Below are 18,129 nucleotides of genomic sequence, written 5' to 3' on the forward strand. Positions count from 1 at the left end.
AGTAATGTCATGTATGTACACAGTGACTGCACCAGCAGCAGAATAGTGAGTGCAGCTCTGGGGTATAATACAGGATGTAACTCAGGATCAGTACAGGATAAGTAATGTCATGTTTGTACACAGTGACTGCACCAGCAGCAGAATAGTGAGTGCAGCTCTGGAGTATAATACAGGATGTAACTCAGGATCAGTACAGGATAAGTAATGTCATGTATGTACACAGTGACTGCACCAGCAGCAGAATAGTGAGTGCAGCTCTGGAGTATAATACAGGATGTAACTCAGGATCAGTACAGGATAAGTAATGTCATGTATATACACAGTGACTGCACCAGCAGCAGAATAGTGAGTGCAGCTCTGCTGTATAATACAGGATGTAACTCAGGATCAGTACAGGATAAGTAATGTCATCTATATACACAGTGACTGCACCAGCAGCAGAATAGTGAGTGCAGCTCTGGAGTATAATACAGGATATAACTCAGGATCAGTACAGGATAAGTAATGTCATGTATGTACAGTGACTGCACCAGCAGCAGAATAGTGAGTGCAGCTCTGGGGTATAATACAGGATGTAACTCAGGATCAGTACAGGATAAGTAATGTCATGTATGTACACAGTGACTGCACCAGCAGCAGAATAGTGAGTGCAGCTCTGGGATATAATACAGGATGTAACTCAGGATCAGTACAGGATAAGTAATGTCATGTATGTACACAGTGACTGCACCAGCAGCAGAATAGTGAGTGCAGCTCTGGAGTATAATACAGGATGTAACTCAGGATCAGTACAGGATAAGTAATGTCATGTATGTACACAGTGACTGCACCAGCAGCAGAATAGTGAGTGCAGCTCTGGAGTATAATACAGGATATAACTCAGGATCAGTACAGGATAAGTAATGTCATGTATGTACACAGTGACTGCACCAGCAGCAGAATAGTGAGTGCAGCTCTGGAGTATAATACAGGATATAACTCAGGATCAGTACAGGATAAGTAATGTCATGTATGTACACAGTGACTGCACCAGCAGCAGAATAGTGAGTGCAGCTCTGGGATATAATACAGGATGTAACTCAGGATCAGTACAGGATAAGTAATGTCATGTATGTACACAGTGACTGCACCAGCAGCAGAATAGTGAGTGCAGCTCTGGAGTATAATACAGGATGTAACTCAGGATCAGTACAGGATAAGTAATGTGATGTATGTACACAGTGACTTCACCAGCAGCAGAATAGTGAGTGCAGCTCTGGGGTATAATACAGGATGTAACTCAGGATCAGTACAGGATAAGTAATGTCATGTATGTACACAGTGACTGCACCAGCAGCAGAATAGTGAGTACAGCTCTGGGGTATAATACAGGATGTAACTCAGGATCAGTACAGGATAAGTAATGTCATGTACACAGTGACTGCACCAGCAGCAGAATAGTGAGTGCAGCTCTGGGGTATAATACAGGATGTAACTCAGGATCAGTACAGGATAAGTAATGTCATGTATGTACACAGTGACTGCACCAGCAGCAGAATAGTGAGTGCAGCTCTGGTGTATAATACAGGATGTAACTCAGGATCAGTACAGGATAAGTAATGTCATGTATGTACACAGTGACTGCACCAGCAGCAGAATAGTGAGTGCAGCTCTGGGGTATAATACAGGATGTAACTCAGGATCAGTACAGGATAAGTAATGTCATGTATGTACAGTGACTGCACCAGCAGCAGAATAGTGAGTGCAGCTCTAGGGTATAATACAGGATGTAACTCAGGATCAGTACAGGATAAGTAATGTCATGTATGTACACAGTGACTGCACCAGCAGCAGAATAGTGAGTGCAGCTCTGGAGTATAATACAGGATGTAACTCAGGATCAGTACAGGATAAGTAATGTCATGTATGTACACAGTGACTGCACCAGCAGCAGAATAGTGAGTGCAGCTCTGCTGTATAATACAGGATGTAACTCAGGATCAGTACAGGATAAGTAATGTCATGTATGTACACAGTGACTGCACCAGCAGCAGAATAGTGAGTGCAGCTCTGGGGTATAATACAGGATGTAACTCAGGATCAGTACAGGATAAGTAATGTCATGTATGTACACAGTGACTGCACCAGCAGCAGAATAGTGAGTGCAGCTCTGGGGTATAATACAGGATGTAACTCAGGATCAGTACAGGATAAGTAATGTCATGTATGTACAGTGACTGCACCAGCAGCAGAATAGTGAGTGCAGCTCTGGGGTATAATACAGGATGTAACTCAGGATCAGTACAGGATAAGTAATGTCATGTATGTACACAGTGACTGCACCAGCAGCAGAATAGTGAGTGCAGCTCTGGGGTATAATACAGGATGTAACTCAGGATCAGTACAGGATAAGTAATGTCATGTATGTACACAGTGACTGCACCAGCAGCAGAATAGTGAGTGCAGCTCTGGTGTATAATACAGGATGTAACTCAGGATCAGTACAGGATAAGTAATGTCATGTATGTACACAGTGACTGCACCAGCAGCAGAATAGTGAGTGCAGCTCTGGAGTATAATACAGGATGTAACTCAGGATCAGTACAGGATAAGTAATGTCATGTATGTACACAGTGACTGCACCAGCAGCAGAATAGTGAGTGCAGCTCTGGGGTATAATACAGGATGTAACTCAGGATCAGTACAGGATAAGTAATGTCATGTATGTACACAGTGACTGCACCAGCAGCAGAATAGTGAGTGCAGCTCTGGGGTATAATACAGGATGTAACTCAGGATCAGTACAGGATAAGTAATGTCATGTATGTACACAGTGACTGCACCAGCAGCAGAATAGTGAGTGCAGCTCTGCAGTATAATACAGGATGTAACTCAGGATCAGTACAGGATAAGTAATGTGATGTATGTACACAGTGACTGCACCAGCAGCAGAATAGTGAGTGCAGCTCTGGGGTATAATACAGGATGTAACTCAGGATCAGTACAGGATAAGTAATGTCATGTATGTACAGTGACTGCACCAGCAGCAGAATAGTGAGTGCAGCTCTGGAGTATAATACAGGATGTAACTCAGGATCAGTACAGGATAAGTAATGTCATGTATGTACACAGTGACTGCACCAGCAGCAGAATAGTGAGTGCAGCTCTGGGGTATAATACAGGATGTAACTCAGGATCAGTACAGGATAAGTAATGTCATGTATGTACACAGTGACTGCACCAGCAGAATACTGAGTGCAGCTCTGGAGCATAATACAGGATGTAACTCAGGATCAGTACAGGATAAGTAATGTCATGTATGTACACAGTGACCGCACCAGCAGCAGAATAGTGAGTGCAGCTCTGGGGTATAATACAGGATGTAACTCAGGATCAGTACAGGATAAGTAATGTCATGTATGTACACAGTGACTGCACCAGCAGCAGAATAGTGAGTGCAGCTCTGGAGTATAATACAGGATGTAACTCAGGATCAGTACAGGATAAGTAATGTCATGTATGTACACAGTGACCGCACCAGCAGCAGAATAGTGAGTGCAGCTCTGGGGTATAATACAGGATGTAACTCAGGATCAGTACAGGATAAGTAATGTCATGTATGTACACAGTGACCGCACCAGCAGCAGAATAGTGAGTGCAGCTCTGCTGTATAATACAGGATGTAACTCAGGATCAGTACAGGATAAGTAATGTCATGTATGTACAGAGTGACCGCACCAGCAGCAGAATAGTGAGTGCAGCTCTGGGGTATAATACAGGATGTAACTCAGGACCAGTACAGGATAAGTAATGTCATGTATGTACACAGTGACTGCACCAGCAGCAGAATAGTGAGTGCAGCTCTGGAGTATAATACAGGATGTAATTCAGGATCAGTACAGGATAAGTAATGTCATGTATGTACACAGTGACTGCACCAGCAGCAGAATAGTGAGTGCAGCTCTGGGGTATAATACAGGATGTAACTCAGGATCAGTACAGGATAAGTAATGTCATGTATGTACACAGTGACTGCACCAGCAGCAGAATAGTGAGTGCAGCTCTGGGGTATAATACAGGATGTAACTCAGGATCAGTACAGGATAAGTAATGTCATGTATGTACACAGTGACTGCACCAGCAGCAGAATAGTGAGTGCAGCTCTGCTGTATAATACAGGATGTAACTCAGGATCAGTACAGGATAAGTAATGTCATGTATGTACACAGTGACTGCACCAGCAGCAGAATAGTGAGTGCAGCTCTGGAGTATAATACAGGATATAACTCAGGATCAGTACAGGATAAGTAATGTCATGTATGTACACAGTGACTGCACCAGCAGCAGAATAGTGAGTGCAGCTCTGGAGTATAATACTGGATGTAACTCAGGATCAGTACAGGATAAGTAATGTCATGTATGTACACAGTGACTGCACCAGCAGCAGAATAGTGAGTGCAGCTCTGGGGTATAATACAGGATGTAACTCAGGATCAGTACAGGATAAGTAATGTCATGTATGTACACAGTGACTGCACCAGCAGCAGAATAGTGAGTGCAGCTCTGGGGTATAATACAGGATGTAACTCAGGATCAGTACAGGATAAGTAATGTCATGTATGTACACAGTGACTGCACCAGCAGCAGAATAGTGAGTGCAGCTCTGCAGTATAATACAGGATGTAACTCAGGATCAGTACAGGATAAGTAATGTGATGTATGTACACAGTGACTGCACCAGCAGCAGAATAGTGAGTGCAGCTCTGGGGTATAATACAGGATGTAACTCAGGATCAGTACAGGATAAGTAATGTCATGTATGTACACAGTGACTGCACCAGCAGCAGAATAGTGAGTGCAGCTCTGGAGTATAATACAGGATGTAACTCCGGATCAGTACAGGATAAGTAATGTCATGTATGTACACAGTGACTGCACCAGCAGCAGAATAGTGAGTGCAGCTCTGGGGTATAATACAGGATGTAACTCAGGATCAGTACAGGATAAGTAATGTCATGTATGTACACAGTGACTGCACCAGCAGCAGAATAGTGAGTGCAGCTCTGGGGTATAATACAGGATGTAACTCAGGATCAGTACAGGATAAGTAATGTCATGTATGTACACAGTGACTGCACCAGCAGCAGAATAGTGAGTGCAGCTCTGGGGTATAATACAGGATGTAACTCAGGATCAGTACAGGATAAGTAATGTCATGTATGTACACAGTGACTGCACCAGCAGCAGAATAGTGAGTGCAGCTCTGGGGTATAATACAGGATGTAACTCAGGATCAGTACAGGATAAGTAATGTCATGTATGTACACAGTGACTGCACCAGCAGCAGAATAGTGAGTGCAGCTCTGGGGTATAATACAGGATGTAACTCAGGATCAGTACAGGATAAGTAATGTCATGTTTGTACACAGTGACTGCACCAGCAGCAGAATAGTGAGTGCAGCTCTGGAGTATAATACAGGATGTAACTCAGGATCAGTACAGGATAAGTAATGTCATGTATGTACACAGTGACTGCACCAGCAGCAGAATAGTGAGTGCAGCTCTGGAGTATAATACAGGATGTAACTCAGGATCAGTACAGGATAAGTAATGTCATGTATATACACAGTGACTGCACCAGCAGCAGAATAGTGAGTGCAGCTCTGCTGTATAATACAGGATGTAACTCAGGATCAGTACAGGATAAGTAATGTCATCTATATACACAGTGACTGCACCAGCAGCAGAATAGTGAGTGCAGCTCTGGAGTATAATACAGGATATAACTCAGGATCAGTACAGGATAAGTAATGTCATGTATGTACAGTGACTGCACCAGCAGCAGAATAGTGAGTGCAGCTCTGGGGTATAATACAGGATGTAACTCAGGATCAGTACAGGATAAGTAATGTCATGTATGTACACAGTGACTGCACCAGCAGCAGAATAGTGAGTGCAGCTCTGGGATATAATACAGGATGTAACTCAGGATCAGTACAGGATAAGTAATGTCATGTATGTACACAGTGACTGCACCAGCAGCAGAATAGTGAGTGCAGCTCTGGAGTATAATACAGGATGTAACTCAGGATCAGTACAGGATAAGTAATGTCATGTATGTACACAGTGACTGCACCAGCAGCAGAATAGTGAGTGCAGCTCTGGAGTATAATACAGGATATAACTCAGGATCAGTACAGGATAAGTAATGTCATGTATGTACACAGTGACTGCACCAGCAGCAGAATAGTGAGTGCAGCTCTGGAGTATAATACAGGATATAACTCAGGATCAGTACAGGATAAGTAATGTCATGTATGTACACAGTGACTGCACCAGCAGCAGAATAGTGAGTGCAGCTCTGGGATATAATACAGGATGTAACTCAGGATCAGTACAGGATAAGTAATGTCATGTATGTACACAGTGACTGCACCAGCAGCAGAATAGTGAGTGCAGCTCTGGAGTATAATACAGGATGTAACTCAGGATCAGTACAGGATAAGTAATGTGATGTATGTACACAGTGACTTCACCAGCAGCAGAATAGTGAGTGCAGCTCTGGGGTATAATACAGGATGTAACTCAGGATCAGTACAGGATAAGTAATGTCATGTATGTACACAGTGACTGCACCAGCAGCAGAATAGTGAGTACAGCTCTGGGGTATAATACAGGATGTAACTCAGGATCAGTACAGGATAAGTAATGTCATGTACACAGTGACTGCACCAGCAGCAGAATAGTGAGTGCAGCTCTGGGGTATAATACAGGATGTAACTCAGGATCAGTACAGGATAAGTAATGTCATGTATGTACACAGTGACTGCACCAGCAGCAGAATAGTGAGTGCAGCTCTGGTGTATAATACAGGATGTAACTCAGGATCAGTACAGGATAAGTAATGTCATGTATGTACACAGTGACTGCACCAGCAGCAGAATAGTGAGTGCAGCTCTGGGGTATAATACAGGATGTAACTCAGGATCAGTACAGGATAAGTAATGTCATGTATGTACAGTGACTGCACCAGCAGCAGAATAGTGAGTGCAGCTCTAGGGTATAATACAGGATGTAACTCAGGATCAGTACAGGATAAGTAATGTCATGTATGTACACAGTGACTGCACCAGCAGCAGAATAGTGAGTGCAGCTCTGGAGTATAATACAGGATGTAACTCAGGATCAGTACAGGATAAGTAATGTCATGTATGTACACAGTGACTGCACCAGCAGCAGAATAGTGAGTGCAGCTCTGCTGTATAATACAGGATGTAACTCAGGATCAGTACAGGATAAGTAATGTCATGTATGTACACAGTGACTGCACCAGCAGCAGAATAGTGAGTGCAGCTCTGGGGTATAATACAGGATGTAACTCAGGATCAGTACAGGATAAGTAATGTCATGTATGTACACAGTGACTGCACCAGCAGCAGAATAGTGAGTGCAGCTCTGGGGTATAATACAGGATGTAACTCAGGATCAGTACAGGATAAGTAATGTCATGTATGTACAGTGACTGCACCAGCAGCAGAATAGTGAGTGCAGCTCTGGGGTATAATACAGGATGTAACTCAGGATCAGTACAGGATAAGTAATGTCATGTATGTACACAGTGACTGCACCAGCAGCAGAATAGTGAGTGCAGCTCTGCTGTATAATACAGGATGTAACTCAGGATCAGTACAGGATAAGTAATGTCATGTATGTACACAGTGACTGCACCAGCAGCAGAATAGTGAGTGCAGCTCTGGTGTATAATACAGGATGTAACTCAGGATCAGTACAGGATAAGTAATGTCATGTATGTACACAGTGACTGCACCAGCAGCAGAATAGTGAGTGCAGCTCTGGAGTATAATACAGGATGTAACTCAGGATCAGTACAGGATAAGTAATGTCATGTATGTACACAGTGACTGCACCAGCAGCAGAATAGTGAGTGCAGCTCTGGGGTATAATACAGGATGTAACTCAGGATCAGTACAGGATAAGTAATGTCATGTATGTACACAGTGACTGCACCAGCAGCAGAATAGTGAGTGCAGCTCTGGGGTATAATACAGGATGTAACTCAGGATCAGTACAGGATAAGTAATGTCATGTATGTACACAGTGACTGCACCAGCAGCAGAATAGTGAGTGCAGCTCTGCAGTATAATACAGGATGTAACTCAGGATCAGTACAGGATAAGTAATGTGATGTATGTACACAGTGACTGCACCAGCAGCAGAATAGTGAGTGCAGCTCTGGGGTATAATACAGGATGTAACTCAGGATCAGTACAGGATAAGTAATGTCATGTATGTACAGTGACTGCACCAGCAGCAGAATAGTGAGTGCAGCTCTGGAGTATAATACAGGATGTAACTCAGGATCAGTACAGGATAAGTAATGTCATGTATGTACACAGTGACTGCACCAGCAGCAGAATAGTGAGTGCAGCTCTGGGGTATAATACAGGATGTAACTCAGGATCAGTACAGGATAAGTAATGTCATGTATGTACACAGTGACTGCACCAGCAGAATACTGAGTGCAGCTCTGGAGCATAATACAGGATGTAACTCAGGATCAGTACAGGATAAGTAATGTCATGTATGTACACAGTGACCGCACCAGCAGCAGAATAGTGAGTGCAGCTCTGGGGTATAATACAGGATGTAACTCAGGATCAGTACAGGATAAGTAATGTCATGTATGTACACAGTGACTGCACCAGCAGCAGAATAGTGAGTGCAGCTCTGGAGTATAATACAGGATGTAACTCAGGATCAGTACAGGATAAGTAATGTCATGTATGTACACAGTGACCGCACCAGCAGCAGAATAGTGAGTGCAGCTCTGGGGTATAATACAGGATGTAACTCAGGATCAGTACAGGATAAGTAATGTCATGTATGTACACAGTGACCGCACCAGCAGCAGAATAGTGAGTGCAGCTCTGCTGTATAATACAGGATGTAACTCAGGATCAGTACAGGATAAGTAATGTCATGTATGTACAGAGTGACCGCACCAGCAGCAGAATAGTGAGTGCAGCTCTGGGGTATAATACAGGATGTAACTCAGGACCAGTACAGGATAAGTAATGTCATGTATGTACACAGTGACTGCACCAGCAGCAGAATAGTGAGTGCAGCTCTGGAGTATAATACAGGATGTAATTCAGGATCAGTACAGGATAAGTAATGTCATGTATGTACACAGTGACTGCACCAGCAGCAGAATAGTGAGTGCAGCTCTGGGGTATAATACAGGATGTAACTCAGGATCAGTACAGGATAAGTAATGTCATGTATGTACACAGTGACTGCACCAGCAGCAGAATAGTGAGTGCAGCTCTGGGGTATAATACAGGATGTAACTCAGGATCAGTACAGGATCAGTAATGTCATGTATGTACACAGTGACTGCACCAGCAGCAGAATAGTGAGTGCAGCTCTGGGGTATAATACAGGATGTAACTCAGGATCAGTACAGGATAAGTAATGTCATGTATGTACACAGTGACTGCACCAGCAGCAGAATAGTGAGTGCAGCTCTGGGGTATAATACAGGATGTAACTCAGGATCAGTACAGGATAAGTAATGTCATGTATGTACACAGTGACTGCACCAGCAGCAGAATAGTGAGTGCAGCTCTGGTGTATAATACAGGATGTAACTCAGGATCAGTACAGGATAAGTAATGTCATGTATGTACACAGTGACTGCACCAGCAGCAGAATAGTGAGTGCAGCTCTGGGGTATAATACAGGATGTAACTCAGGATCAGTACAGGATAAGTAATGTCATGTATGTACAGTGACTGCACCAGCAGCAGAATAGTGAGTGCAGCTCTAGGGTATAATACAGGATGTAACTCAGGATCAGTACAGGATAAGTAATGTCATGTATGTACACAGTGACTGCACCAGCAGCAGAATAGTGAGTGCAGCTCTGCTGTATAATACAGGATGTAACTCAGGATCAGTACAGGATAAGTAATGTCATGTATGTACACAGTGACTGCACCAGCAGCAGAATAGTGAGTGCAGCTCTGGGGTATAATACAGGATGTAACTCAGGATCAGTACAGGATAAGTAATGTCATGTATGTACACAGTGACTGCACCAGCAGCAGAATAGTGAGTGCAGCTCTGGGGTATAATACAGGATGTAACTCAGGATCAGTACAGGATAAGTAATGTCATGTATGTACAGTGACTGCACCAGCAGCAGAATAGTGAGTGCAGCTCTGGGGTATAATACAGGATGTAACTCAGGATCAGTACAGGATAAGTAATGTCATGTATGTACACAGTGACTGCACCAGCAGCAGAATAGTGAGTGCAGCTCTGCAGTATAATACAGGATGTAACTCAGGATCAGTACAGGATAAGTAATGTGATGTATGTACACAGTGACTGCACCAGCAGCAGAATAGTGAGTGCAGCTCTGGGGTATAATACAGGATGTAACTCAGGATCAGTACAGGATAAGTAATGTCATGTATGTACAGTGACTGCACCAGCAGCAGAATAGTGAGTGCAGCTCTGGAGTATAATACAGGATGTAACTCAGGATCAGTACAGGATAAGTAATGTCATGTATGTACACAGTGACTGCACCAGAAGCAGAATAGTGAGTGCAGCTCTGCTGTATAATACAGGATGTAACTCAGGATCAGTACAGGATAAGTAATGTCATGTATGTACACAGTGACTGCACCAGCAGCAGAATAGTGAGTGCAGCTCTGGGGTATAATACAGGATGTAACTCAGGATCAGTACAGGATAAGTAATGTCATGTATGTACACAGTGACTGCACCAGCAGCAGAATAGTGAGTGCAGCTCTGGGGTATAATACAGGATGTAACTCAGGATCAGTACAGGATAAGTAATGTCATGTATGTACAGTGACTGCACCAGCAGCAGAATAGTGAGTGCAGCTCTGGGGTATAATACAGGATGTAACTCAGGATCAGTACAGGATAAGTAATGTCATGTATGTACACAGTGACTGCACCAGCAGCAGAATAGTGAGTGCAGCTCTGCTGTATAATACAGGATGTAACTCAGGATCAGTACAGGATAAGTAATGTCATGTATGTACACAGTGACTGCACCAGCAGCAGAATAGTGAGTGCAGCTCTGGAGTATAATACAGGATATAACTCAGGATCAGTACAGGATAAGTAATGTCATGTATGTACACAGTGACTGCACCAGCAGCAGAATAGTGAGTGCAGCTCTGGAGTATAATACTGGATGTAACTCAGGATCAGTACAGGATAAGTAATGTCATGTATGTACACAGTGACTGCACCAGCAGCAGAATAGTGAGTGCAGCTCTGGGGTATAATACAGGATGTAACTCAGGATCAGTACAGGATAAGTAATGTCATGTATGTACACAGTGACTGCACCAGCAGCAGAATAGTGAGTGCAGCTCTGGGGTATAATACAGGATGTAACTCAGGATCAGTACAGGATAAGTAATGTCATGTATGTACACAGTGACTGCACCAGCAGCAGAATAGTGAGTGCAGCTCTGCAGTATAATACAGGATGTAACTCAGGATCAGTACAGGATAAGTAATGTGATGTATGTACACAGTGACTGCACCAGCAGCAGAATAGTGAGTGCAGCTCTGGGGTATAATACAGGATGTAACTCAGGATCAGTACAGGATAAGTAATGTCATGTATGTACAGTGACTGCACCAGCAGCAGAATAGTGAGTGCAGCTCTGGAGTATAATACAGGATGTAACTCAGGATCAGTACAGGATAAGTAATGTCATGTATGTACACAGTGACTGCACCAGCAGAATACTGAGTGCAGCTCTGGAGCATAATACAGGATGTAACTCAGGATCAGTACAGGATAAGTAATGTCATGTATGTACACAGTGACCGCACCAGCAGCAGAATAGTGAGTGCAGCTCTGGGGTATAATACAGGATGTAACTCAGGATCAGTACAGGATAAGTAATGTCATGTATGTACACAGTGACTGCACCAGCAGCAGAATAGTGAGTGCAGCTCTGGAGTATAATACAGGATGTAACTCAGGATCAGTACAGGATAAGTAATGTCATGTATGTACACAGTGACCGCACCAGCAGCAGAATAGTGAGTGCAGCTCTGGGGTATAATACAGGATGTAACTCAGGATCAGTACAGGATAAGTAATGTCATGTATGTACACAGTGACCGCACCAGCAGCAGAATAGTGAGTGCAGCTCTGCTGTATAATACAGGATGTAACTCAGGATCAGTACAGGATAAGTAATGTCATGTATGTACAGAGTGACCGCACCAGCAGCAGAATAGTGAGTGCAGCTCTGGGGTATAATACAGGATGTAACTCAGGACCAGTACAGGATAAGTAATGTCATGTATGTACACAGTGACTGCACCAGCAGCAGAATAGTGAGTGCAGCTCTGGGGTATAATACAGGATGTAACTCAGGATCAGTACAGGATAAGTAATGTCATGTATGTACACAGTGACTGCACCAGCAGCAGAATAGTGAGTGCAGCTCTGGGGTATAATACAGGATGTAACTCAGGATCAGTACAGGATCAGTAATGTCATGTATGTACACAGTGACTGCACCAGCAGCAGAATAGTGAGTGCAGCTCTGGGGTATAATACAGGATGTAACTCAGGATCAGTACAGGATAAGTAATGTCATGTATGTACACAGTGACTGCACCAGCAGCAGAATAGTGAGTGCAGCTCTGGGGTATAATACAGGATGTAACTCAGGATCAGTACAGGATAAGTAATGTCATGTATGTACACAGTGACTGCACCAGCAGCAGAATAGTGAGTGCAGCTCTGGGGTATAATACAGGATGTAACTCAGGATCAGTACAGGATAAGTAATGTCATGTATGTACACAGTGACTGCACCAGCAGCAGAATAGTGAGTGCAGCTCTGGGGGATATACATTATACTGTGGGCACTACTATAAAATGGTTATATATATTCTACAAACTACCCCCCCCCCCATCAGGTTCTGTGTTTGCAGCCAGAGATACAAGGAACCTCTAAGCAGGGGAAGCAGTGGTGGTTCTGAGGCTCCGGGTCGGGTCGGTTCTCACCTCTGTGAATTATTTTCAAGTTCTCTTTTAAGTGGTTTAACGCCTTCACAGTCTGTAAGAGAAGGAGAAGGTTTACTACAACGAGGAGCAACATCCCTGCATATACAGAGACCCGCCATATACAGCCCCCCAGGACAGCATTATACAGAGACCCCCATATACAGCCCCCCAGGACAGCATTATACAGAGACCCCCCATATACAGAGACCCCCATATACAGCCCCCCAGGACAGCATTATACAGAGACCCCCATATACAGACCCCCAGGACAGCATTATACAGAGACCCCCCATATACAGAGACCCCCATATACAGCCCCCCAGGACAGCATTATACAGAGACCCCCCTATACAGAGACCCCCAGGACAGCATTATACAGAGACCCCCCTATACAGAGACCCCCAGGACAGCATTATACAGAGACCCCCCTATACAGAGACCCCCAGGACAGCATTATACAGAGACCCCCCTATACAGAGACCCCCAGGACAGCATTATACAGAGACCCCCCTATACAGAGACCCCCAGGACAGCATTATACAGAGACCCCCATATACAGACCCCCAGGACAGCATTATACAGAGACCCCCATATACAGAGACCCCCAGGACAGCATTATACAGAGACCCCCATATACAGAGACCCACAGGACAGCATTATACAGAGACCCCCATATACAGCGACCCACAGGACAGCATTATACAGAGACCCCCATATACAGCCCCCCAGGACAGCATTATACAGAGACCCCCATATACAGCCCCCCAGGACAGCATTATACAGAGACCCCCAGACCAGCATTATACAGAGACCCCCATATACAGAGACCCCCAGGACAGCATTATACAGAGACCCCCCTATACAGACCCCCAGGACAGCATTATACAGAGACCCCCCTATACAGCCCCCCAGGACAGCATTATACAGAGACCCCCATATACAGAGACCCACAGGACAGCATTATACAGAGACCCCCATATACAGACCCCCAGGACAGCATTATACAGAGACCCCCAGACCAGCATTATACAGAGACCCCCATATACAGAGACCCCCAGGACAGCATTATACAGAGACCCCCCTATACAGACCCCCAGGACAGCATTATACAGAGACCCCCATATACAGACCCCCAGGACAGCATTATACAGAGACCCCCAGGACAGCATTATACAGAGACCCCCATATACAGCCCCCCAGGACAGCATTATACAGAGACCCCCATATACAGCCCCCCAGGACAGCATTATACAGAGACCCCCATATACAGACCCCCAGGACAGCATTATACAGAGACCCCCATATACAGACCCCCAGGACAGCATTATACAGAGACCCCCAGGACAGCATTATACAGAGACCCCCATATACAGCCCCCCAGGACAGCATTATACAGAGACCCCCCATATACAGACCCCCAGGACAGCATTACTTAGATACAGGGCGATACTCACAGCTAAAGTGATTTTCCCCAGAATCTCCTCTGGAATAACATCATCTAATGAACTATATACATATTTGTAAAACTTGTCAAACGAGGTAGCCATGAGCTCCATACAGATCCAGCAGTCGCCCTGCCGAGAGAGAAACACAAGTCAGCCATGACGGCCTGTGGAGAGGGTGCTGCGCGTCCCCCTCGCCTGCGGCACCCACCTCTCGGAATAGCGCCCCATAGAACTGGACGATGTACGGACAGTCGCTGCTCCTCATCACCACGTCCAGATCCATCAGGAGTTGTTTCTGCTCCTTCTCGTCCACCGTTGATCGAATGCGCTAAAACCAATAAATAAATTGGAGATCTGCCACCCAGGAAGATGGCGGACGCATGCCCTGCTCTGAGGGGGCGGCTCTTACCTTGACCGCCATTATCTGTCCGCTCGGGTTGTGGATCATTTTATTAACGGATCCGTACGCGCCTCTCCCGATCTCCCCCAGATCCTTCAGGTCCTCGGCTGTGAAGTCCCAATGCTGTTCCGGGGAAAGCTTCAATTTTCCCGAAGATTCGATGCTGTGTGTTCGTAATCGCTCTCTGCTCAGGAGACAACGGGGAGGAGTTTAGCGGGTGACCCAACAAAGGGTTAAATCTGGATTATAAGAGCCGTATTTAAGGTATATAGGGATAAATCTATAGACTGGATGAGATGAGAGGCGCGGGGATTGTTGTTCTGACTAAAATTTACCTCAGAAACGCCCGTTTGATCCTGACAGGATCAATGGCCGGCCGTGTGCTTAGCGCATGCGATGCTGTGTGTCCGTAATCGCTCTCTGCTCAGGAGACAACGGGGAGGAGTTAGCGGGTGACCCAACAAAGGGTTAAATCTGGATTATAAGATCCGTATATAAGGTATATAGGGATGATCTATAGACTGAATGTGATGAGGGGCGTGGGGATTGTTGTTCTGACTGAAATTTACCTCAGAAATGCACGTCTGACAGGATTAATGGCCGACCGTGTGCTTAGCGCATACATTGTGAAGGTCTGGGTGGGCGAACGCATGCGTATGGTCCGAAAGGCGACAAAACAAAAGGAATAGGTGAGGGGATGGGATATTCCCCTACACACCAGATAGCGATCGAAGATCTAGGAGTAAAAAGGCAAATAAAATTTCCTTAATGTAATTCTGGGACTCCATGTCGGTTCTTTCCCGCCTTCGGTCCAAATCTCATCAAGATTTATTGCCGCTTTCTGCCATAACAAAAATCGCTATCTGAAGAGCAACAAAGACTAGGGAGGGTTTACAACTACAAACATCAGGGCAGGTTGTGGCAGCCATTTTGTATCTCTGAGGAAGCGTCCTGTGCCAGCCCAACGCAAAATGGCAGTGGGTGCAGGTGCAGACGCCAAGCACAAGGAACTTACAGTCTGTTTTTTGTCGCCTGCTCATTGGAGCTGTACTGCTTGGTGACTGCCGGGCGCCCGTCCTGTTTCTGGTAGGTGGTCTCAAAGTTCCTCATCGCGTCCGTTTTATGCATCCTAAGTGGACGAGAAGAGACATAAGGGACCGGTGGGTTACACCGAGGGTCTGTGGGGGTAGTGACAGCATGGATACAGGGGGGCTATCCCATTATCATGAGATGTAGAGAGTCATAGAGACACACATGAGGGCATTTATTAATCATGTGAGGAATATTCGGGGGGGGGATGAAAACTAGAAAACTAAAATCTACCCCTTTTAATAAGGGCTCAAACTCAAAATAGAACAAAAAATTGCAATGAAATAGTTTTGATATAGTGGATTCTCCTCACAGTTTATCATCGTCCTCCACCCAAGTTTTTCAGTATTAAAGGGATTTATTTTTGGATAAAAACACTACAGGTATTAACATTTCCATGGACTATGTCCCCCGTATCAGATCTGTGGGGGGGTCCGGCACTCAAGACTAAGATAAGAAAACACAGCGCCGGTCGCCATGTAGTGGCTGACCCGAGTCACTGCGAGTCCTCTCTCAATACGCTTTTATTTATTTTATTTTTTTTAATCAAGATATTTTTGTAATTGTATAGAAAATAAGTCAATGGTTCCAGTTTTCCAGTTTTTTTTTTTGTTTTTTTAATCTTGTCCGAATCCCTCCTCGTCTGGTGATTCTGTACTCACAGGTGCGCGGGCTGAATCGTGGGGTTCAGGGTGAACTTTGCCGTTGATTTGAAGGCCGGATTGGCAAAATTTAACTTCAGCGCTTTACGTTTACCTGGAGGGCGAAAAAAATATATTATACACCAGGAAGAGACAATATAAGGGGGAAAAGGGGGAAAACACCTCCTTCCTATATAAAAAAGGACAAAAACAAAATACAGACAAAATGACTTTCACGTCAGGGGTCCCGGCTCTCTTGTAGAGCTTTAGGGCCCGGCCTGACATTGAGTATGATGATGCAGCCGGCGACCTGGAGTGCGCTTCCTGGCAGTGACGGGCGGCCGGCAACTCTTCCCACATCTGACCAGGAGACAATCCACAACCTGTGACACATCTTCTCGGTGACTCATGTCCGCAGCAGACACCGGGAAGTAATAATCCCTTGAAGGTCTGTCCCACCACAAGACATAAGCCGCATGAATTATTGATCAGACGCGGGCGCGATGGAGGGGGATGGGTGCAGGGTCCCAGCTGCTGCAATAGCAGAGCAATCGCAACGAGATGAAGAGACCGGCCACCAACAGCCGGGGCAAAGCAGAGGAGAAAACATAATAAAATCATAAACAGCCAAGAATAAAATGTACATAAAAAAAAATGTAAAGAAGAAAAAAAAACATCTGGTGACGGGGACGTTGCAGTCATTCAGGTTTTGGTGGAGGAGAGAAACGTCTGAACTGCTGGGTAAGAATCCCCCGAAAACCAACCAGAAATCTCAACAAATCATCAAAACATTTTTGACGCAACTACAATGGTGACAACTAGACAAAGTTTACCAAAAAATCTAAAAAAATTTAGTTGGTGGAGTGGGAGTGGGGAAAGGTACTTGTTTCATTGTAGGATTTCCCGCTACAGTGAATGGGGAGGTCTATAATTATCAAATTTATACTTCACCTGCGAGACAGAACCTAAAAGTATCCAGAAATCACATTTTATGCTCTAAATAATCAATCTGCATTTTATTATGTGAAATAAGGATTTGATCAACCAGCAAAAATTCTGACAGACCAGTTGAAGCTCCTCCCGCGCGGGGACCCCCGCTCCCTGAAGCTCCTCCCGCGCGGGGACCCCCGCTCCCTGAAGCTCCTCCCGCGCGGGGACCCCCGCTCCCTGAAGCTCCTCCCGCGCGGGGACCCCCGCTCCCTGAAGCTCCTCCCGCGCGGGGACCCCCGCTCCCTGAAGCTCCTCCCGCGCGGGGACCCCCGCTCCCTGAAGCTCCTCCCGCGCGGGGACCCCCGCTCCCTGAAGCTCCTCCCGCGCGGGGACCCCCGCTCCCTGAAGCTCCTCCCGCGCGGGGACCCCCGCTCCCTGAAGCTCCTCCCGCGCGGGGACCCCCGCTCCCTGAAGCTCCTCCCGCGCGGGGACCCCCGCTCCCTGAAGCTCCTCCCGCGCGGGGACCCCCGCTCCCTGAAGCTC

General features: G+C 45.5%; 1 protein-coding gene across 2 annotated transcripts in view; it reads right to left on the reverse strand.

Moving 5' to 3' along the window:
• Nucleotides 1-18,129, reverse strand: part of MAP2K4 (mitogen-activated protein kinase kinase 4) — a 60,975-nt gene that overhangs the window by 34,317 nt on the left and 8,529 nt on the right. For both annotated transcript variants that reach the window (XM_072112733.1, XM_072112732.1), the window contains 6 exons: nucleotides 16,678-16,771; nucleotides 15,942-16,055; nucleotides 14,936-15,110; nucleotides 14,735-14,854; nucleotides 14,536-14,655; nucleotides 13,082-13,133 (listed from right to left, as the gene is read on the reverse strand). In XM_072112733.1, coding sequence (XP_071968834.1) covers nucleotides 13,082-13,133; nucleotides 14,536-14,655; nucleotides 14,735-14,854; nucleotides 14,936-15,110; nucleotides 15,942-16,055; nucleotides 16,678-16,771 — 675 coding nt within the window. The remainder of the gene's footprint in view (nucleotides 1-13,081; nucleotides 13,134-14,535; nucleotides 14,656-14,734; nucleotides 14,855-14,935; nucleotides 15,111-15,941; nucleotides 16,056-16,677; nucleotides 16,772-18,129) is intronic.

The sequence above is a fragment of the Engystomops pustulosus genome, chromosome 6 (assembly GCF_040894005.1).
Source record: "Engystomops pustulosus chromosome 6, aEngPut4.maternal, whole genome shotgun sequence".
NCBI classification, from domain to species: domain Eukaryota; kingdom Metazoa; phylum Chordata; class Amphibia; order Anura; family Leptodactylidae; genus Engystomops; species Engystomops pustulosus.